Source organism: Anolis sagrei, chromosome 4 (assembly GCF_037176765.1).
Source record: "Anolis sagrei isolate rAnoSag1 chromosome 4, rAnoSag1.mat, whole genome shotgun sequence".
Classification (NCBI taxonomy): Eukaryota; Metazoa; Chordata; class Lepidosauria; order Squamata; family Dactyloidae; genus Anolis; species Anolis sagrei.
In genome coordinates this window covers 185,274,507-185,297,404 of record NC_090024.1, presented here as the reverse complement: position 1 = coordinate 185,297,404, position 22,898 = coordinate 185,274,507, and the positions used below count along the sequence as shown (strand labels likewise).

Sequence of the window (22,898 nt, the reverse complement as noted above, 5' to 3'; positions counted from 1 at the left end):
GACTATTGAAATGTTTAAACTAACATTTAAGCCGTGGAGTCTGGATAAAACCACAAACGTAGATCAAACAATGGAAAAATAAAAAGGGAGCTGTTTTACAGCAAGACATACTATTGGGTATCAGCCCTTTGGAATCTCGGTGTTTCCCAAGAACTACTGACACAAGAGTGTAATGGAAGAGACTTCAGTTAAAGCCGGGATCTTAAACCTGCAAAGTAATTTAAAGCTGGGTTCTTTGGGGCCTCATCACACTAGAGAATGAATCCACTTAAAATCCGGTTGCTGCCTCCTGCAGAACTCTGGGGTTTGTAGTTTAGGGAGGAGACTTTAACAGCTTCGCTAAACTACAAACCCCAGAATTCTGCAGGAGGCAGAAACCGGATTTTCTCTCTCTAGCGTGATATATTTGCAAAGCACGATTGCCCCAAAGTGGCATAATATTGCCAGTCTGTAAACTCCTCCTCAGTCAGTCACATAACGAAAAATTAAGTTAAATTCTTTATTGGACCAAATAGTTTCTTAAAAGATCTGCACATTCTGAAACACCATTCGTTCTTGGAATCTTGGGATATGTAGTTTTATAAGGTCTTCAGTCTTCTCTGCAAAATGTGCTGGTGCCCCACCAAACTACAACTCCCAGGATTCCATAGCATTGAGCCATGGCAGTTAAAGTGTCGACAAACTGTATTAAATTTCAGGTGCACCTTGTGTTTATTTGAACCCTGCCATTCTCTTGGCAGGCAGAAGATCCTGGTTAATTATTTTAATCAATTTGTTCTACTTGGCTCAAACCAAATGTTACCCAATTTGTGAGAGACTTAACAGCAGAGCCCCAAGCGGAATTGCGCCTATAACTTTGGCAATGGTCATGGCTCCTGATTTTACCCTTCCTTGACAGTGTTCCTTCACTACTTTGCGGTTCACTTTTCGCGGACTCGCTGTTTTGTGGGTTTTTGCTTCCCAGTTTATGAATGGCTGCTGTTGCACAGAGCGATGGTCTAATCCCGCCTCCTGGCAACAATGGATTGTGGAAGCGGGGTTTCATCCTCCCCCTTGGGAGAGAGGCAGCCAATCAAGAGAGAGAGAGAGAGATACAAAGTAGTATGTAAATCATGGCCTTATAGCCCCTTCCTAGCCAAAAAAAGGGGTGTGCGGTGCCTTTAAATCTCTCCTTGCTTCTACCTCACCCTCGGAACGCGATGTACATATATATAGCGTCCCTACTTTGCGGATTTGCACTTTTTGCAGCTGGTCCATGAACACAACACCTGCAATAAGAGGGAACACTGTACTACACTCCTTGTGCTTCATAGAATCAGAGTTGGAAGAGACCTCATGGGCCATCCAGTCCAACCCTCTGTCAAGAAGCAGGAAAATTGCATTCAAAGCACACCCGACAGATGGCCATCCAGCTTCTGTTTAAAAGCCCCCAAAGAAGGAACCTTCACCACACTCTGGGGCAGAGAGTTCCACTGCTGAATAGTTCTCAGAGTCAGGAAGTTCTTCCTCGTGTTCAGATGGAATCTCCTTTCTTGTAGTTTGAAGCAATTGCTCCATGTCCTAGTCTCCAAGGCAGCAGAAAACAAGCTTGCTCCCTCATCCCTATGACTTCCCCTCACATGTTTATGCATGGCCCTCATCATGTCTCCTCTCAGCCTTCTCCTCTTTAGGCTAAACATGCCCAGCTCTTTAAGCCGCTCCTCATACGGCTTGTTCTCCAGACCCTTGATCATTTTAGTCGCCCTCCTCTGGACACATTCCAGTTTGTCAATATCTCTCTTCAACTGTGGTACCCAGAATTAGACACAGTATTCCAGGTGTGGTCTAACCAAGGCAGAATAGAGGGGTAGCATGAATATTGTGTCCAATTCTGGGCACCACAATTCAAGAGAGATATTGACAAGCTGGAATGTGTCCAGAGGAGGGCGACTAAAATGATCAAGGGCCTGGAGAACAAGCCCTATGAGGAGTGAGTTAAGGAGCTGGGCATGTTTAGCCTGAAGAAGAGAAGGCTGAGAGGAGATATGATAGCCATGTATAAATATGTGAGAGGAAGCCACAGAGAGGAGAGAGCAAGCTTGTTTTCTGCTTCCCTGGAAACTAGGACGCAAAACAATGGCTTCAAACTACAAGAAAGGAGATTCCATCTGAACATGAGGAAGAACCTCCTGACTGTGAGAACCATTTAGCAGTGGAACTCTCTGCCCCGGAGTGTGGTGGAGGCTCCTTCTTTGGAGGCTGGATGGCCATCTGTCGGGGGTGATTTGAATGCAACATTCCTGCTTCTTGGCAGGGGGTTGGACTGGATGGCCCATGAGGTCTCTTCCAATTCTTTGATTCTATGATTGTATGACTTCCCTGGATTGCAGAACATCTGCAGCGGGTGGAGCAAAAGTAAATGCAGCCACGCAGTCGACCTTTAGAGGGAGCTCTAACGTCAGTGTTTCATTTTGGGATGGGCCGATAGGTGAGCGCAGTCTGCTCTCTGGCGCATGCGCATTCCATTCCTGCACTCTACTCCCTCGCCTCTTTGCGCATGCGTGCCTAGTTCTCCCGGCTGCCTCTCACTCGGCGTGCGTGTGGGAAGAGCGGGCGCGGCCGAGAGCCTCAGCCTTTTTTTGCCAGGCTGTCAGGTCGGGAAGCGAGACCATGGTGCTCGACTTGGACCTCTTCCGCGCCGATAAAGGCGGCGACCCGGAGCTGGTGCGTGAGACGCAGCGCAAGCGCTTCAAGGACCCGGCGCTGGTGGACGCGCTGGTTGAAGCTGACGGGGCCTGGCGGAGATGTAAGCGGACGGTGGAGGGGCTTAGGGCGCATGCGCGGGGCGCGCGGCTGAGTGGCTATTGGGATTGGCTGAGCTAGGGGGTCGCCAAAGGAAAGAGCTTAGGGCAGGCATGGGCAAACTTGAGCCTTCCAGGTGTTTTGGACTTCAACTCCCACCATTCCTCACAGCCTCAGGACCCGCTTAAGCGGCTGAGGGGGAAAGGGAAGGGGCCTGAGGCTGTGAGGAATGGTGGGAGTTGAAGTCCAAAACACCTGGAAGGCTCAAGTTTGCCCATGCCTGATTGAGGGCGTAAGTGGATGCTCATTGGGATGACTCTGCATGAAACAGCACTGAAGACTTCCTGCTCTTCCACATGCTTATCCAGATACAGTAGGCTCTCAGGCCCCTTCCACACAGCTGTATAAAATCCACATTGAATTGGATTATCTGGCATTATCTCTCAGATAATCCAGTTCAAAACCGTTATTGTGGATTATCTGTTTGATTTTCAGGGCTATATTCTGTGTCAGAACTGAAACAACCAGCAAAAAAAAAAAACCCACAAGGAAACTATATAAATAAAAAAAAAGTTCGTTTGTGGGATTAACAAACTCAAAAAACCACTGGGCGAATTGACACCACATTTGTATACAATGCACCTGTCTGGCCAACAAGTGACCATCACTCATAACAACACTGAAAAACACAGCAGAAGGGACTTTAGAAGCCAAAAAAAAAAAAAGCAAAAAGATGCTACAGAGCATGTGCAGAAATGACTCTTCCTGGCAAACAAAACACAATAGCAGATTCACACTCTCTTCCAGACTACAACTCCCAGCATAGAATAATAGAATCCTAGAGTTGGAAGAGACCTCATGGGCCATCCAGTCCACCCCCCTGCCAAGAAGCACCCCTGGCAGATGGCCATCCAGCCTATGTTTAAAAGCTTCCAAAGAAGGAGCCTCCACCACACTCCGGGGCAGAGAGTTCCACTGCTGAATGGCTCTCACAGTCAGGAAGTTCTTTCTAATGTTCAGACCATTTAGAGGAGGAGGATAATCCAAATGCACTACTTCCAAGCTTCAAGCTTTCCTCTCAGATTTCTTTGAGAGTATCCCAATCCCTGCATGTTTCCAATTTCCTATTCCTGGACTGCAACTCCCAGCAGTCCTCCAGCTTCATTTTATTGTGTGGTTGTAAAAAGTGGGAGTTGAGCATCCCCAGAATTTGATATCCATGGGCATCCTGGAAGAAGACCCCAGTGGATTGAACTGGTTGTGTATTTTAATTAGTGTTTTTAGTTTGTATCTGCTTGTCCATTCCTGCCTTAATCCATAGTGGGTAAGAAATAATTTAAAATAAATTTTAAATTTAAAATAAATTTCTTACCCTTAGTGGGTAAGAAATAATTTAAAAATTAGACTACTGGAATAAATAGTAACACAGCCATATAACTCAGAATATCAAAGCAGAAAATCCCACAATATCTGCTTTGAACTGGGTTATCTGAGGCCACACTGCCATATAACCCAGTTCAAAGCAGATAATGTGGAATTTTATGCAGGTGTGTGGAAGGAGCCTGGAAGCTATCAGGGGTCTTGTGTTATTTCTCAGAGGCCACAACTCAAGCTCTCTTTCCTTCCCTGTGCTAGCTCTAACTATTTGAGTGAGCCACTGAGGCACTGCAGAAAACTAAAAGTGTTTTAAAACCAGCTTGATCTAATAGCATATCTGAATTCTTTGAGGAATCCAGCTATCATCCTCTCAAAAGGGTTTTAGCATGCTTCCATTTCCCTTCTGAACTCATGGAGCATGCTGTTGTACTGACTGGGTTTGTTTCTTCCCTCCTTACAAGTAAAAATACCTCTGGAAATTTCTTAATGTTTTGAAAAAGGTGTTGACAGATTAGTCATTTTCTTGCCCCCACCCTATTTCAGTGAGATATTATCCCTAATTTCGATACTGCATTGCCCTTTAAATCTGTGAGCCTATTTGGCAGTATATAGTTCAGGCAGTGATGCTGCCTAGTCTGATGCAACTCTGCTGTAACTATCGTCATCACCATAGAAAGTGATTCAGAAGTGCTGCAGATCAGCAGCGTGAGAGTTTCATTTTCTCTGTGACAGTCATCACTTATTTTCAAAGAAGGATTACAGCTCGTTGTATTTGATAATTTTTTCCTTTGAACTTTTTAAAAGACAAGATGTTGTTTTGTTCAGTTGTTGTTGGTGATACAAAACAAAAAATAAACAAATCTTAGTTTTTCTATCACCCACTCTGAATAGGAGAGATGGCTTATATCAGGCATCCTCAAACTGTGGCCATCCAGCTGTTTTGGCCTCCAACTCCCAGAAGCCCTTGCCAGCTTGTTCACTGGCCAGGAATTCTGGGAAATGGAGGCCCAAACAGCTGGAGGGCCACAGTTTGAGGATGCTTGGCTTATATGATAGTACAATAGACTCTCAGGGCCCTTCCACACATCCCTATATCCCAGAATATCAAGGCAGAAAATCCCACAATATCTGCTTTGAACTGGGTTATCTGCGTCCACGCTCATGTAATGTGGGATTTTCTGCCTTGATATTCTCAAGCAACTGGCCAAAAAAATCAAAGAAATAATGCATACTGCATTTACAAAACTGTTTTATAATGCAGTAAAACTTTGCTACATTAAGCCTTGTCTTTATTTGTCTTAATGTGCTTTTAATTACTTTGTTTGAATATTAATATCAAGTCAATATGGTACAGTGTAGTATTAGTTAGTCCTATTTTAAATAGTAACTCTCAGGCAACCAGAAACTTCATTTATCCGTCATCTACCATTCCACACAGATGCCAGTTAACTGAGAGTCTACTGTACTGTACCTGATATTTTCTCATAGGGCTTGTCTACATTGACAAAAAGAAATGTGTTTGACACCACATTTTCCCAATCCACACCGGCTCTGTTGTTATCTTCTTAACAGCACAAAGATCATGGTGAGATAGCACTAAGCAGCCACACATTTCCCTGTGGAAACTCACCTCATGATTAGGGACATTCCACATTTCCAATCCTTCCTGTTATTTTTGAACACATTTATGGAAGCTCCAGTTGATTTGTTTTGTTTGTTTTTTCTATCATTACAGTGAATAAAGTATTCTCTGTTAAGAGGGAGTTCATTAATATTGATATTGTGATATGCAACTATCCTTACACACAAACCTCCTTTTTTAAGTAAATAAATAAAATTCAACCCAAGGAGAAACATATATCCTGGCAGAAATACTCACCTAGCACCAACCAATTCCTCTAGGTCCTATACTTGCTATAAGGAAGAAAATAGTAACGTATCCTCATGAAGTAAGTTGAAATAGTCACATATATAGAATCATAGAGTTGGAAGATACACTAAGGATCCAGTCGAATCCCCCTGCCATACAGGAACAAACACACATCTGTCGACAGGCAGCTTAAAAGCCTCCAGAGAAGGAGACTCCATCACACCCCAAGGTAGTACATTCAGCCATTCTTCTTAGGTTTGGTTTTCAAGTCTTTGATCATTTTGGTTGCCCCTCTCTGAACATGTTCCAGTTTATCAATACCCTTCTTGAATTGTGGTGCCCAGAACTGGACACAGTATTGCAGGTGAGGGCAGACCAAAGCAGATTAGAGTGAGACTATGACTCGCCTCGATCTCAACACTATACTCCTATTGATGCAGTCTAGAATCAGGAGCCCCAGTGGCGCAGTGGGTTAAACCCCTGTGCCGGCAGGACTGAAGACTGACAGGTCGCAGGTTCGAATCCAGGGAGAGGCGAATGAGCTCCCTCTATCAATTCCAGCTCCTCATGCGGGGACATGAGAGAAGCCTCCCACAAGGATGATAAAAACATCAAAAATCATCCGGGCGTCCCCTGGGCAACGTCCTGCAGACGGCCAATTCTCTCACACCAGAAGCGACTTGCAGTTTCTCAAGTTGCTCCTGACATGACAAAAAAAAGTCTAGAATCACATTGGCTCTTTTAGCTGCCTCATCATACTGTTGTTTCGTGTTCCCCTTATAATCTGCTAAGATTCCTAGATCCCTTTCACTTGGACTGTTTTCAAGCCAAGTAGTTACCCACCCTATAGCTGTGTATTTAATTTTTATTTCCTAAGTGTAGTATATATGCTGATGAGCTAATTTTGGGGGGCATGGGAAAGTGGGTTTAGAATAAATTGGGAAATGGGGTAGGGGCTATGCTGAAATCCCTATTTAAGTCTGCAGAAAGCACAATAGATCTTGTGCAGTTTAAATATGTTTTTTAATTTTAATGTGATCTACATAGAGTTTTCCTCTTACTTCTAACTCCAGAGTCCCATGTTTAATGTATGAGAATAAAATTGTATTGTCGAAGGCTTTCATGGCCAGAATCACTCAGTTCTTGTGGGTTTTTTCGGGCTATATGGCCATGTTCTAGAGGCATTTCTCCTGACGTTTCGCCTGCATTGCCATAGATGCTGGCGAAACATCAGGAGAAATGCCTCTAGAACATGGCCATATAGCCCGAAAAAACCCACAAGAACTGAGAGAATAAAATTATTTGAAATCAGTGCCTCTCCCCCCCCCCCCCCCCCCAATAAAATAAAATAAAATAAATAGTATCCAGAAATAGATTCAGGCCAGAAAGGATTTTCTGAAAGATGTTAACGCAAAAGTAAGAGAGAAGGCAGAGACTGGTTCCACAGTTACTAGTATTGTTTAGTGAGCATGTTCCTTTTGACATGTACATCATTTTTTCCATTTTTCACTTTCTAATGTTTTACAAAATGAATATTATTTAATTTAGTCTTAAGCCCACAGATATTCAATAGAAGTATGATGGCTGTCTTATTATTGTTCACAAATTTTTCTTACAGGCCGATTCCGTGCAGACAATCTGAATAAGCTGAAGAACTTGTGTAGCAAAACTATAGGAGAGAAAATGAAGGTATGATTTATTGAAATCACAGGTTCAAGGCAACCTTAATGTATGTTCTTTTGTTTTGATTCAAACTGTGATAGGAGGGATGTAGAATTGGATTAGCAGTATAAAAACAGCATCAGAGAAATCATAGCCTTCACAACAAGAAAGATGACATGTTAACCATGCTCCAAAGAATACAAATGAGGCAGAATGGTCAACTCTGCCATGCATTTGAACATTGTGTTATGCTACAGGGTTGACTGTCCCTTATCCAAAGTGCTTGGGATCTGAAATGTTGCATGTTTGGATTTTTGTTTGTTTGTTTTGTTTTGTTTGGATTTTGGCATACTTGCATGTACATAACTTGGTATCTTGGAGATGGAACCCAAAACTAAAAATGCAGTTACTGTATATTTCATACATGCTGTGTGCATATAGCCTGAAAGTAATTTTATGTACTTTTTTTTAAACTAATGTACGTAAAACAAAGTTTGTGTACATCAAACTTTCTGAAAGCAAGATTTCACAGTCTCAGCCACCCCGTTTTTGGATTTTGGAATTTTAGTTAAGAGAAACTCAACCTGTACTTCAAAATTTTTCTTTCAAGCAAAATTAATCCTCAGTAGTAATATGAAATGTACCATTTTCTGTTGTCTGCTTTGATAGGATTGAATAATATTTGGAACGGAGATAGCTTAACCAGGTTTTATTTAAAGCAGGCGGGTAGAAATTGGATACAGGGTCTTCAGATTCATAATTTAATGCTTCATGAGAGCACATTTTTTCATTTCTATGCATTTATTCCTGTTTTGGTATAATGGATGGAAGTGATACCAGATTTTGCAAAATATTAGTTATTCACTGGCAGAATGGAAAAATAAATATAATACCCAATGCAGTACTTTTGTTATGCTGTATAATTATACAATCACCTTGATTAACTTTGCTATTTTAATGTCACTGACTTCTTTAGTGGGGTATAAAACAAAATCATTTTATACCAGCCAGATTTTTCAGTTCTGTAGCCTTAAATAGTACAGTGTAATTCAGCCTGGCTAATTTGCAGTGCAGTCCTGCTGGGTGTAGACAGGAGATTTTAGGCAAATGAACCATTTCAAGCAAAGCCCTGTTAATGCCAGTGGGTGAAGGAGTAGTGGCATATACTGAACCAATTCCTGCCTAGACCTGTATTTCCGTTTAATTATTTCCCATTGAAACCAATTGGGAAAGAATAAGTGTTGAACTGTTTAAATATTTCTGTTCTGCCCTATACATAAGAATCTTGTGGTGACGAATGGTGAACCTTTAAACATTTTTAAACAAAAACAATAATTTAAATGGACTGAAATTATATTAAAGTAATGTAATAATTTAACACTTTAAACACAATAATTTGAAACCAATTAGAATCATATTATATAATTTAAAAACATGGACACATGACCATTTAGACAAAATTAGGCTTCATATCCTTTAGCAACCCCCCCCCCCCCAAAACTCATTTTTTTTAATTTTCCACCAGAGTAGCATCAGTGCTTCTGCCAGTTGAGCCTCTAATGCAGAAGTGGACATCTAAGGGGGGGGGGGGGGTTGCATTAATGACCCAGACCTTGCTTTGGGGTGTATAGGAGGAATGGGAGAATGTTGAATTCAAAGCTTCCTCAGCATGTCTCTTATTCCCCTGTTTTAATGTGTTAAATTCTAGTTGGCCACAGAACAACTTAGGGGGAGGGGGAAGAGGCAAGATGAATAGCTATTTATTTCTCGTGTCAGGGCAGCCAGTCAATTATATTACATTTCTAACAGAACAAAGCAAACAAACAGAGAAAATACAAAATGTGTGAGTTTGGTAGTTGATTAAATGTCCTTTGACCAGTATCTGGCCACTTGGAGTGCTTCTGGTGTTGCTGCAAGAAGGTCCTCCATTGTGCATGTGGCTGGGCTCAGGTTGCATTGCAGCAGGTGGTCAGTGGTTTGCTCCTCTCCGCAGTTGTTCATCCCTGTGTGTTTCTTGGACACACAGCACATCGCATTTCTTATCTCGGCACAGTTCATAGACCAGTTGTTCTTTGGCAGCTGACATGATTGAGATTATTGTCATGGTTGGTCCTGAAAAGGACCGTTGGTGGTTTTGCTTGCTTGCTTGCATGCTGGTTGCTTGTGGATTGAGAGAATCAGCCGTCTACGAAGACATTGCCCAGGGGACGCCAGGATGTCTTGCAATCTTGCGAGGAGGCTTCTCTCATGTCCCCCAGATGAATAGCTGATATATATGTTGTGTCTCCTGAGATGTTTTTACAGTGACCATAGGATTAAATGCTCAGTTTTGGTAAAATACAGGCTGTCCCAAAAGTTGCCATATATAGGGAAAATGGGAAGTTGTAGCTAAACATACCTTTATTTACAAGATACTCATTGCAGAATTTAACAACATATTTCAAAAGTACTCTCTGCACATTTGCCACCTCTTTCTACATACGAAGTCTTCCCCAGTCATGGAGAACACATTCTAAGATATGGTTCCTACACAAGTAACTGAATTTCGAATGTGTTCCAATGCATGTAGACTTTTGAGACATCCTGTATTTTAGATTTGGCACGGGTGGGGGGGGGGGGGGGGGAGAGAAAAATGTAACCAATGTGATTTAAAGCATTTTAATAATACAATTTTTTGCTGTTGACAGATCGGAACTAGTGTTCTCAGAGCAAAGGTTAAGATTGTCATGTGTTTGCACATTATTTCTTGATGAAATATTCATTGTGGCTTTTTTGTCTTTGCATATCCTCATATAGAAAAAAGAACCAGTAGGAAATGATGACTGTATACCAGAAAATGCACAAAACCTTGATGAACTCACAGGTGACATCTTAGCAGTAAGTTATTTTGTATAGTTTCTTAATTATCCAGTAGTTTGTATTGTATTGTCTTTGTTAGAAATGTACTTTTGTGGAATTTTTTCCCCTCTTCAGTATCTTTCTCTTGTGTGGTTTATATTTGGGTTGCTTTGAGTGGGTTGACCGAAAAATGTTAAGTGCAATGTGACTCTCTTGTGCCCTTTTGGATTACTTGAGTTTTTTAGTTACTTGCTGATCTCGTAGCGATAAGGTCATTCATTTCAATGCATTATGTTCCTGTATGATCCTTGTGTATTTTGATCATGTGAATTAGTGATGGAGAAATAGTTTTGATCAAAATATACAGATAGAAGTACTCCAGTTATTTATTTTCCTTGTACAATCCAGGAAGAAACTTGCAAGTTAGATTTAAATCAAGCAAATTTCTTCTAATTTGTTCTTTAGTGTTATGTTTTATTAAATCAATGTTTGAAAAGTAGAGTTGATTTGATTAATAATTTTGTTTTTTTAACACCTTTGATTCATATACTGGTACAACTCTTTTATATTTATATTGTAAGATGCTTTCAAATCAATAAATATAAGTTATTTTGATTTTTTTTTTTAAAAAAACCCAAACTCTATGGAGATTTGGCCATTGATCTGCATTTGTGTTTAGTTTGGCTCTTAGTTCCAGCTGTGTAATATCTAGTCTCAATTTACCTTAAGCTACATTTTGGTAAGCAAACTGTTTGAGATTGAGGAAATTTAGTTCTCAGTTTCTGTTTTTGTTCTATGAGAGTATTATTTATTATAACTATTAGGATATTACAAAGAAAGTGAGTGATTGGGCCTTTCGTTTTTGGACTGAATATTAAACGTCATGCACCACGTACCGATTTTATGGGTTACAAAAAGGTTCAGATATTGAACTGCAACTCTTTCAGTTTCTGATCTAATTCTGCCTAATCTACCTCATACTGATTTAAATTAAAAGGGACAACTAGATGTGTCTCCTTGACCTCTCTGAGCAAACATAGTTTTGTAATTATGATAGTAAAATTTTAGTGTGTACTGCCATCAAATTAACAGCTAGCAGAAATCATATTCATTGTTGTAGCCTCCTGTGGCTTACTATAGTCTCAGCAGTAGCTACTACTCTGGGAACTGAATCAGCTAATGCAGAGTTGCAGCAGGAGGAGGCACAACTGTCATTGTGCATGCAGGTGCAGAAAGAAAGGGAAAGGCTACCAGAGCAAGCTTTTGTCCAGGCAACAGCTGCTGGCTATGTGGCTTTTGCCATTTGGTAACACCAAAGGTCACAGGATTCGTTTCATGCTTTGCAGCTGCTGCTCTATGCTAGAATGGGAAATGTGGGCCTCATTCTGGGTTTAATATATTATGATTGTGGAACTTTGCAGTGAAACATTGCATTTTTAGTATCTTTTGTGGCAAGGCAAAATGTTTCCATTTCAGATTTTTCTTATTTGTTTTCAGAAATTTTTGCTGATCTGTTTGGGGTTTTGAATTTTAGTTTGTGCTATTGGTTTTTATAATTTGTTTTTGTGCTAAGAGTGCTAAAGAGATGGATGGTACAGATAAAATATTGGAATAAATGAACGGTTTGCAGTGGCTTTTCATTTATTGCCCATTTTTATGAATTTAATAAATAAAGTTCAGAGTTTTGCAAACATACTGATATCTTTATGGGAGGCAGAAACATAACTTGGATTCCAAAATTCAGGGCTGTCTGTGCTAATTAAGTTTATAATAATGAACGGCTCTTGTTGTGGGTAGAGAACTACAAATCAGGGAGCTAGAATGGAGTTTCCTGGAGGAGGCTGTGGTTGGCCAGAATCCGAAACAGGGCCATTCAGCAATTCAACATTTTCTTGCCAATTTTACTTTAAAAAATGCATAACTACTGCATGGGGCCATGGTGGCACAGCAGGTTAAACTGCTAATCTGCAGAACTTGCTGACCAGGAGGTTGTTCAAATCCACAGGACGAGGTGAGCTCCCATTGTTAGCCCCAGCTTCTGCCAACCTAGCAATTCAAAAACATGCAAATGTGAGTAGATAAATAGGTACCGCTTTGGCAGGAAGGTAACGACGTTCCATGCAGTCATGCCGACCACATGACCTAGGAGGTGTCTAGGGACAACGCTGGCTCTTTGGCTTAGAAATAGAGATGAGCACCATTTCTAAATTTAAACTTCAGTTATTGTGCACTGTCCATCAGGCCTCCTAGATGGTGGTGAACGACAAGACTTAATGGCAAGGGGAAGTCTTTACCTTTACAGCATGGAGTGATGTTTTGTGTTTGTACAAATGAAAATTGGAGAATAGCATGAAGGATTCTCTCTGGTCTGTATGTGTAAACTGAGAAACTCTTGGATTAGAAGCATAATCTGCCATTTTGTTTTGTACCCCTTGATTACACCTGTGCAGTCCCATTGATAGATTATATATATCCATGCAATGTTATGCATAAGGCTTTCAAAGAGCAAACCACATATCTTTGCTTTGTTTGTGTTTGTGAGAAACTAAGTGTTCTCTGTTTTCTGAGCTTCATAGTATCAGTATTGCTTTGTAGTGATGATACATTTTCAGTTGAAAGGTAAATCTGTTGCCAGTAGAAATATAGTACTAAAAAGTGCTTTCTTCATTTGCAAGACATTCCTCCCCCCCCTCCCCCCCTCCCCCCCCATACGTATTATGACATTCCTTTATGTTTCAGGGACTTCAGGTAAGCCAAATTAAAAAAGTCCGTCTTCTGATTGATGAAGCAGTACTCAAGTGCGATGAAGAGCGCTTGAAGCTGGAAGCAGAACGGTTTGAGAACCTCAGAGAAATAGGAAATCTCCTTCACCCTTCTGTGCCAATAAGCAATGATGAGGTAGGAACATATTCCACATCCTTTGTATGAGGTTGTAGATTGGCCATGTGTTGCCTGCATGTGTTTCTGTATTAAAATGCTGTACTGCCAGAACTGTAGATTGAAGTGAGGTTATTGAGAAGGGAATACGGTTTGTGTTACACTGCAGTGTTTTCAGCAGAGTAGGAAGCCACACAGTTAATGGATCTTTAAGAAACATAAAATTGTGGTTTGAATCAGAAAACCACATGGGAAACCAACATGGCATTTAGAGAGAAAAAAAGGGAAACTAACTTGTATTCAAGTTCATTTTATTTCTGTAGAACAGTGGTTCTTAACCTGTTGGGCCCCAGATGTTTTGGCCGGAAATCCTAACAGCTGATAAATTGGCTAGGATTTTGGGAGTTGTAGGCCAAAACACTTGGGGACCCACAGGTTGAGAACCACTGATGTAGAGCATCAGTCTCGGTCCCACCCCCATCACAAGCTCGGTTGATGGGAATGAGAGAGTTTACTGTTGTTTCTGTGCATTATCTTTTATGTGGATGTGTTTGTATTCCTTTGAGGCATTGAATGTTTGCCTTTTATTTTGTGTCTGTAAACTGCCCTTCAGGGAGAGTCTCTTCAGGGAGAAAGGGCGGTCTAAAAATAAAGTATTATTATTACTATTATTATTAATTTACAGATCAATAAAAACGAAGAAAAAAACTTTCCCTCAGTGAAAAGTAAGCTCTTGTATAAAATATATGAAATTCTTATAACAGCCAGGTGAAATATTTATTTATTTATTTATTTACGACATTTATATGCCACCCTTCTCACCCCGAAGGGGACTCAGAGCGGCTTACAAGGTATATATACATGCAATATATTATATTATTAGCATAGTACAATATAAGTTTTAAATATTGCTATATTGTACTATACCAATTATATTGTAATATTATTAGTAATATTACATGTAATATAAATATATAATTATAATATCATGTTATTATTAGTATTATATTGCATTACATTACACATAACCTGTCTACCAGGAAAAAGAGAAATCAAAAAAAGCAGTGGTTCAGTGGACATAATCGAATGGCCATGCTTTCCATTCTCTTCCTCTGCTCTGCAGACTTATAAAATTATTGCTGCTACATATGTAAAACTGGGGATGAACCAAAGGCAGCTATCTCATTATAGTCAGTGTCCAACAAAACCATTTTATTTTAGTAATATTCTTTGGTAGGACCGAAATAAAACTGATCTTACAAATTTTGTATTAAATCGATTACCACTATCATTGTGTTGAAGTAGAGCAGGGTGGAAATTTTGCAGACTTCCACAGGTTTTTGAACAGCATTTTTTCAGTATCTAAATAGGAGTGCTGGGAATTGTAGTACCAACAATGTCTGGAGGGTGACACAGTATCCACTCTGATGATAGAGGCTTTGTGGCCAATAAATTTATTGGCAAATGGTAGTTTTGTAAAAAAAAACTTGGGTTTGTTGTCTGGAACTTCTGTGCCAGAACCATGAGTTATCAGAAGATGATCAAACATAGTCCATGTTGCTTTGCAACCTCAACTCCCTTTTTCCACTTCAGCCCATGGGAGGAGAGCCACATTGATACAAGGAGACCGTAAAGGGAGTCAGAAAGGCTACTGACAGGTGCTATTGTTTATCAATTACCATGTGAAGTTGTGCATGTGAAGAAAAATGCTTACTTAGAACTAATGTGGCTTTCTCTTAGAATGTTCAATAAAGTTCTAGAATAAACTCTTTCCCCCATTTTCTATGTACATAGGATGCAGATAACAAAGTGGAGAGGCTATGGGGAGACTGCACAGTGAGGAAGAAGTACTCTCATGTGGACCTGGTTGTTATGGTGGATGGGTATGAGAGCGAAAAGGGAGCCATCGTAGCTGGAAGCAGGGGCTACTTTCTTAAGGTGAGAACCTAGAATCTTAATGGGACTGAACAATTGTTCTTTTAAAAATCCCTATTGTGTTTTGCTCCATTGAGCATGAAGGTGAACAATCACTGAACCAGAAGCACATCAAAAATTACCGAAATGACAGGTAAGATGTAGGGAAGCACTTGATATTCATAAAAAAATGAATAATGCAGAATATGTAACAGTAAAATTAATAATAAAAATGCTGAAAGCAGAATAATTGAAGGAGCAGAATAATTGTGGCTTTTATAAAGCGTAGTATGGTTAGCCCTCCACATTTACTGGGGTTAGGGGCACATGGCCCCAACAAAACTGGAAATAACCGGAATGAAAAAAAAAACCCAATTTTTTAACCTAAGGGAAAAAAAATTAAGAATCTCAAACATGATTCTGTAGTCAACCTCTGGAGGAAGTCGATCATAATATTGCACTGGAGGACCTAGGGATTTCAGGAGAAAACATTTTAATTTAGAGCTTTGAATGATAGATTCTCAAACGTCAAACCCGAAAATGTGGAGGGCTGTAATTGAAGCAATTGCAGTTGACTAGATGAAAGGAAGTAATAACACTCATTGTATTGGGCATCAGAAATTGCTTTAATATTAACTTCCAGGTTGACCATTGCTCCCCTACTCTTTCTTCTGCAGGGTCCTCTGGTTTTTTTAGAGCAGGCTCTCATTCAATACGCCTTGCAGTCGTTACTCAGCAAAGGATACACCCCTGTTTATACCCCCTTCTTCATGAGAAAAGAAGTAATGCAGGAAGTGGCGCAGCTAAGCCAGTTTGATGAAGAACTCTACAAGGTAAGGTTTCAGTAGGAGTACACCATATTGCTTGTATGTTTTTCATTTTATTGGGTATTGGACTTTTCATGGCATCTTGTGGGAGGTTTTTAATATTACTAAACATTTCTTAGGATCTTGAACCACATTTTGATACTTGTCCTTAAATTCAAACTTTCACAGAAGTTTCTGTAAAATAAATGCTTCTGCCCTCAGACGGACTCAGTTTTAATAATTTGTGAGAAGGACCATCCAGTTGGTAGAAGCATTTGTGAAGCATTTTTCTTCACATGTGTCTCATCATTTCTCCTTCTCTAACACAATTTTTCAACATCTATGAAGTGCTGAAATATCCCGGACCCTTCAGGAATGTAACACTGATTGGATGGTGGCCAAGGAAGCAGTGTTTAGTGAATTTCCTATATAGCATTGGTAATTGTGCTAACTAGTTGGGCTGCTAGTATTTTGGGGCTTCATTCCTTGGAAAGGCCCACGAAAGTTTTGTCTGTGAAAATTGCTGCTTCTTAGAATTTGAAAATGAGCTTGATTTATTTATCTGAGTAGCAGTCTACATTTCTCCCTCAAAGGGAACTCAAGAAGGCTAACAGTAAAATGTAATAACGAGTAAAAAATAAAAAAGGATTCATTTAAAAGCAATTGAATATGTTATTTTTTTAAAAGGAAGGAAGCAGCAGCAGCAGCACTTAGGTTAAAAGCATTTTCAGTAGCGTTGCTATATGTCTTCAAGTTGTTCTTAACTCAGGGCGACCCTAAGATGAACTTGTCATGGGGTTTTCTTGGTAAGATTTAGGCCCTTTCTACATAGCTGAATAAAATCCCACAATATCTTCTTTGTACTGGGATATATGGCAATGTGGACTCAGATAACCCAGTTCAAAGCAGATATTGTGGGTTATTCTGCCTTGATATTCTGGGTTATATGGCTGTGTGGAAGGGCTCTTATTCAGACGGGTTGTGTTTGCCATCTTCTGAGATTGAGAGTCACTCAGTGGGTTTCCATGACTGAGCAGAGTCTCTGGAGTCATAGTCCATTGCTCTAATGTGCCATGCTTGCTCTCCTGCTGTCTTTTAGTAGTGACGTTTAATTACCAAATACCTTTCTGAATAAAAGTATATCTACTTGCTAGCAGAAAATCAACAGAAATGAACAATTTTTTTTTGGTTGGAAGTTCTGCAGCGTCTAAGTGACTACTGAGAAGGCTTTCCTGTGTCTTGTCAGAGCAAAGGACCTTTACTTTGAGTTATTGTTGTAGGTTACCAGTTTTCATAGGGGCCTGTGTGTGATGGGAATGGAGATCTTGGAGAAAAAACTGAATCAACTTTTGATGTATAGATTAAGAGAGTTGACAGACTTGAATAATGGTATGTGCACATGAGCTATTTTTCTGCTTTGCTATTTAAAATAATTAAAACTGGTCAATACATGTAACAGTATCACTATTCCGATCTAAGTCACTACTTTCTTCTGCTTCATAGGTGCTTGGCAAAGGCAGTGAGAAGAGTGATGATAACACAATTGATGAGAAATACCTGATTGCTACATCTGAACAGCCAATTGCAGCTTTGCACAGGGATGAATGGCTGAAGCCTGAAGATCTGCCCATTAAATACGCTGGACTGTCTACGTGCTTTCGTCAGGAAGTGGGCTCCCATGGTCGGGATACTAGAGGCATTTTCCGGGTGCACCAGTTTGAAAAGGTAGTACAATGGCAGGATATAAATCTGAGTACTAACAAAAGACCTGAATATATCTGACTGCCCCTGTGGTTATGTATTAGAGGATTGTTTCACAAAAAAATGACACAGTGGCCTGAAGCAACAAACCTTTACATTGTCTCATAGGAACAAGTGATCTCAAGATATAGAATGGCATAACTGACATATTCTGAGATCTAAGTTATGCTCTTATTCTTAGCTGAAAAGAATTACTATATATACTCGAGTATAAGCTGACCCAACTATAAGCCGAGCCACCTAATTTTACCACAAAAAACTGGGAAAACGTATTGACTCGAGTATAAGTCGAGGGTGGGAAATGCAGCAGCTACTGGTAAATTTGAAAATAAAAATAGATACCAATAAAATAAAATTAATTGAGACATCAGTATGTTAAATGATTTTGAATATTTACATAAAACTGTAATTTAAGATAAGGCTGCCCAACTCTGATTATACCATTATTCTAAAACTTCTTCAGGTTAAATGTGCTTAAGTATCCTTCCAATAATAATAAAGACAGTAAAATAATAAATGTAATAAAAATAATAACAGAGTAAAAAATAAATGTAATAATAATAGAGTAAAATAATAAGTGTGGTAATAACAACAGTAAAATAATAAATAACTGACTCAAGTATAAGCTGAGGCGGGCTTTTTCAGCCTTAAAAGGGGGCTGAAAAACTCGACTTGAACTCGAGTATATATGGTACTTTGTTGCATTGCAGGTAGCTGACACTACAGGCCATCTCAGTATGAGAGAGTAAAATAGTATGTGGTGGTTATGTGGAGACTTGTTCTAGTGTCCTTCCTGTTTATTTTGTATGGTACTAATAAAATAATTTATTTGGTTTTTCTTTGTACTTATTTATTTATTTATTTACTATGCTTTCTCACCCTATCGGTGACTCAAGGCGGTTTACAACAAGTTAGTACACACAATAGCAAAATACAGAGTAAGCATTAAAACTATATAAAACCACAATAGGAACAATAAAAACCAACATCATTATCATTAGTGTCTCATAGTTAAAAACGTCGTCCAAATTCCATTGTCAAGTGATTCCATTTCTTATGTCAGTTACTCTGCCTTTGTAAACACTTGCTCATATAACCATGTCTTAATTTGTCTCCAGTCTTAAATGCATTTCTACTTCTCTTGATTTTTTCCAGATTGAACAGTTTGTCTATGCGTCGCCTCATGATAACAAATCTTGGGAGATGTTTGACGAGATGATTGCAACTGCTGAGGAGTTCTATCAGTCCCTGGGCATCCCTTACCACATTGTGAATATTGTCTCAGGTACATGTGCATCTCTAAATGGTTTATGACTCAGAACAGAGCAATTCAAAATGGAGTGAAGTGAAGAGTGGCAGAAAATGGAGATCCAGTGCTGCATTCCAAGTCCTGCCAGTTTACATTGGCCAAGGCAGAAGGTGTTTGACATTTTTCATTATACTGGCTCCATGCTTGCATAGATGATGATCCTTGAAGAGGCCTATCGCAGGGGAACAAAGCTCCGTTAGATACTGAAGACTGAAAGACAGATCCTTCCCCTTGGCAGGACTTTCCGTCAGTTTTTTTCCAGTGGGAGAACCAATGGTTGGGAATTACAGTCCACTCCAGCACAGAAAGTTCTCTATCACATCAAAGTACTAAAGAGAGAAACCAAGATGCAATTGCAACCCTCTTTATTTATCAACATCAGGGGTCACATTGTGTGCTTAGGACTATGTGGGTCCAACTCCGTAGTAAGTGCACAGTAACCGGAACTAAGCTTTAATGTCTGGTAATTTTTAACCTGATGCACTTGTTCTATGACTGCAAGGCCAGTAGTTTTCAGACATGCAGCCAATTGCACAGATTGGTTAAATTACAAAAATGATTCTAGATCTTCCTTGTCGCTCTTGTTTTCATTTTACTTTCAAGATTAGTGGGGTTGAAGATCACTGTTTTGCCATACTGAAGCAGTGCCTGAGTGCTGTATCTTGGTTTTACAGGTTCCTTGAATCATGCTGCCAGTAAGAAGCTAGACCTGGAGGCCTGGTTTCCAGGATCTGGAGCTTTCCGTGAACTAGTTTCCTGCTCAAACTGCACCGATTATCAGGCACGTCGGCTTCGGATCCGCTATGGGCAAACTAAGAAGATGATGGACAAAGTAGGTGACACCTAATCTTTTGGTGGTAAAATGCTCCCTCCTTGTGGCTTCTGGGAGTTGGAGTTTAGAACACCTGGAAGATCAAAGTTTGGGAACAACCAGTTGATTTTTCCTTAGATGTTTTGGGAATTGCTGCTATTTCCCTTCTGTGACCTTTAAGGAAGTAGCATTTGATTTCAAAATTGGAGGCCTGGTTCCCAGGATTTACAGGTGGCTTTCAGATTGCCACTCTGAAAGTTTGCTGTGGATATGAGTTAGTATGGATATTGTTCTTGAAAATGCTTGGCATTTCCCCAAATGTACGCCAAGTTTGAGAAAGGCCTACTCATGCACATTTCATCTTCTAGCTTACCTACACAACTTGCAGCTCTAGAATTGCTCGTTTGAAAAAGAAGCGATCTCAAAATTATGAAAATAATAAAGATTGAAGTTTTTCTTACTTGTATCTCCATTTTAAGGATTTAGATAAGTGTGAGCTATTTGTGGGTACCAGCTGTATTTCAACTGCAACTTCCATTAGCCTAAGTGAACATAGTCAGTGATGTAGGGGATCTGTTGTCCAGAAATATCTGGAGTTGCCCAACCCACTTTAAATCAAGTGTCTTTATTTTTACTATTAGCTACTATTGCATTTTTTATAATTTGAACACATACAATATGCCTAAATCATTATTTCCAAATTTACAGATAGGAACATGTTGCAGAACAGTTGGTTAGTCATATGGTATTAGGAACATTGTTTCTAAATCAGATCAGGTATATATTTAAATGGAAGACTAAATTAGTCCTTGTGGCTGGGGAATAGAATATGAAGCATTTATTGAATGGCCTGTTTAGATGATGGTGTTTAGCCTCCTTGAAGATACACTTGATGCTTAGTGATCTGTATTCTGGAGAACGTTTGGGATGTAATAGTTTTTCCCATCTTCTAGGTGGAATTTGTACATATGCTTAATGCCACCATGTGTGCTACAACACGCGCGATATGTGCCATCCTGGAGAACTATCAGACAGATGAAGGAATTATTATACCAGAGAAACTAAGAGAATTCATGCCTCCAGGTAATAACTGGAAATGTTTGTGATCCTAGTAATCAGTAACTCTTTCAAGCCATCCTTATTGTCTTGAGTCTGCTTGTTTCTCCTTTAGATTGTGGTTTCTCTTTCACACCATACCGTGGGTAAACGCCAGAAGGCTAGTGGCCAAGTGGCCCTGGAAAAACATATATCTAATTCTGGTTTTGTAAAAATTCCTTTGGGAAGGCTTTGGGTGGGCATAGACTGGTGTTGAAAATTAGTGACACCCCATAAGCAGCAATTCTCTTTTTATTTTTTATTTTAATTGGAGGCTTCAGAATGAGCTTGCAAGCAGCAAAAAGATTCCTGGTCAGCTACATGTGAGACTCATGATTCTCAGTTCTGCTTTTGAGGAAAGAAATTTGTAGAACAGGTACACACATCCTGTGAGCCTCCACCTCCAGCCCAAGCCAGATTGTCCAATGATCAGGAATTCTGGGAGTTGAAGTTCAAAACACAGTTGAAGTGCCACAGGTTGTGCATTTTGGTTTTTGTGTGTGTGTGTCTGTGTTAGACTAAGGAGTGAACACAACTGCTAATTTTTACTGAATCACAAACTTTCAGAAGTTGTGTTGCATTTATTTAAGTGTGAGCTGCTTACTTGAGGACATCATTGTCAATTTGGAACCAGTTTATGTAGTGCTGGGGAAAGGGATGTTACCTTAATTAGGTCCTTCCTTGTTAGTTAGGATCTCAGCTAAAATGGTTGAATACATCTCATTGCATCCTCCTAAACTTGTTGGAGACAGTACCATATTGTCTCTAACATCACAGGACAAGATGGCTTTGTTCCAAGAGGCATTTTGGTCCCTGAGAATGAAAATGAATAGTACTATTGTCTGAAAATAGCGCATCGCCCTTAGATGCTTTGTGGAAGTGTTTCCTGTCTGTGCTTAATGTGCATTTAATCTTCTCTTTAGGCTTGAAAGAAATGATAAAATTTGTAAAGGCTGCACCTATTGATCAAGAACTTTCCAAGAAGCAAAAGAAACAGCATGAAGGAGGCAAAAAGAAATCAGCTGCTGGGGATTGTGCCTTAGAAGGGAAGATGCAGAACATGGATGTGAACAGCGCCTAAAATATTACAGCAGTTGCCCCATTAAGGGCATCAAACATGGGGTGGGGCCAGCTCTTGGATATGAGTGGCTGCTTACTTTCATTCCTCCTTTGGCTATAGGGCAAGTTACTTTTTCCACCTCTGCTTCCACTCTCTTGTAGTACAAAAGGGTGATACTTGCCATAGTATCCGGATCCACAGATATTCACCAACCCTTTGAATGTGGAAAATACTGCAGGTGCTGACTGTTTCCCAAACTTTTTTTGTGTTATAAATTATGGTAGTTATATGTGAGAATGTCTCCTGTTGAAACCCTAACTGCACATCTAAGCAGAGGGAACAAAGTGTAGAGTTATTGTCATTGGCTGGAAATCATTGCATGGCAGAAGCAAGCGGTTAAAGCCGAGGTCAGAAGGGAAAATAAGTATAAGCACTTATCTAATACTACTGTCAAGACAGTCTTTGCATTGTCATAGGATGTTATCATGTTCAGTTGGACTTGGAATAAATCAAATATTAAGAAATTGAGACTTTTCTGAATTTATGTTTTGTAACTCTTCTGCATTTTTTGGATTTCTTTAAGAATGTTGCTCACATTTGGTCAAATACAGAACAATTTTGTGCATATTTTGGTGAAGGTGGTATGGTCTAACAGCGAACAAACAATACATTAATAGGGATTTTTATTAGTCTACTGGCAGTATATTCCTAATAAAGTGTCAATGCTATATCAGTAA

The 22,898-nt window shown here is 39.7% G+C and overlaps 1 protein-coding gene across 1 annotated transcript; it reads left to right on the top strand.

Moving 5' to 3' along the window:
* The first annotated feature begins 2,527 nt into the window (after nt 1-2,527).
* On the top strand, nt 2,528-22,689 carry SARS1 (seryl-tRNA synthetase 1). Its single transcript, XM_060773220.2, has 11 exons — nt 2,528-2,785; nt 7,647-7,717; nt 10,487-10,567; nt 13,268-13,426; nt 15,200-15,343; nt 15,997-16,152; nt 17,629-17,850; nt 19,042-19,171; nt 19,870-20,027; nt 20,960-21,089; nt 22,025-22,689. The coding sequence occupies exons 1-11, from the start codon at nt 2,650-2,652 to the stop codon at nt 22,180-22,182; spliced, it is 1,545 nt and encodes a 514-aa protein (XP_060629203.2). The 5' UTR covers nt 2,528-2,649; the 3' UTR covers nt 22,183-22,689.
* Nucleotides 22,690-22,898: the final 209 nt, after the last annotated feature.

What these genes read in the sequence shown, in the direction of transcription:
- SARS1 (XM_060773220.2), top strand. Translation starts at nt 2,650, where the DNA reads ATGGTGCTCGACTTGGACCTCTTCCGCGCCGATAAAGGCGGCGACCCG. An exon ending in GCAGGGGCTACTTTCTTAAG is followed by an intron (nt 15,344 to 15,996) that starts GTGAGAACCTAG and finishes TTTCTTCTGCAG; the next exon opens with GGTCCTCTGGTTTTTTTAGA. An exon ending in GGGTGCACCAGTTTGAAAAG is followed by an intron (nt 17,851 to 19,041) that starts GTAGTACAATGG and finishes GATTTTTTCCAG; the next exon opens with ATTGAACAGTTTGTCTATGC.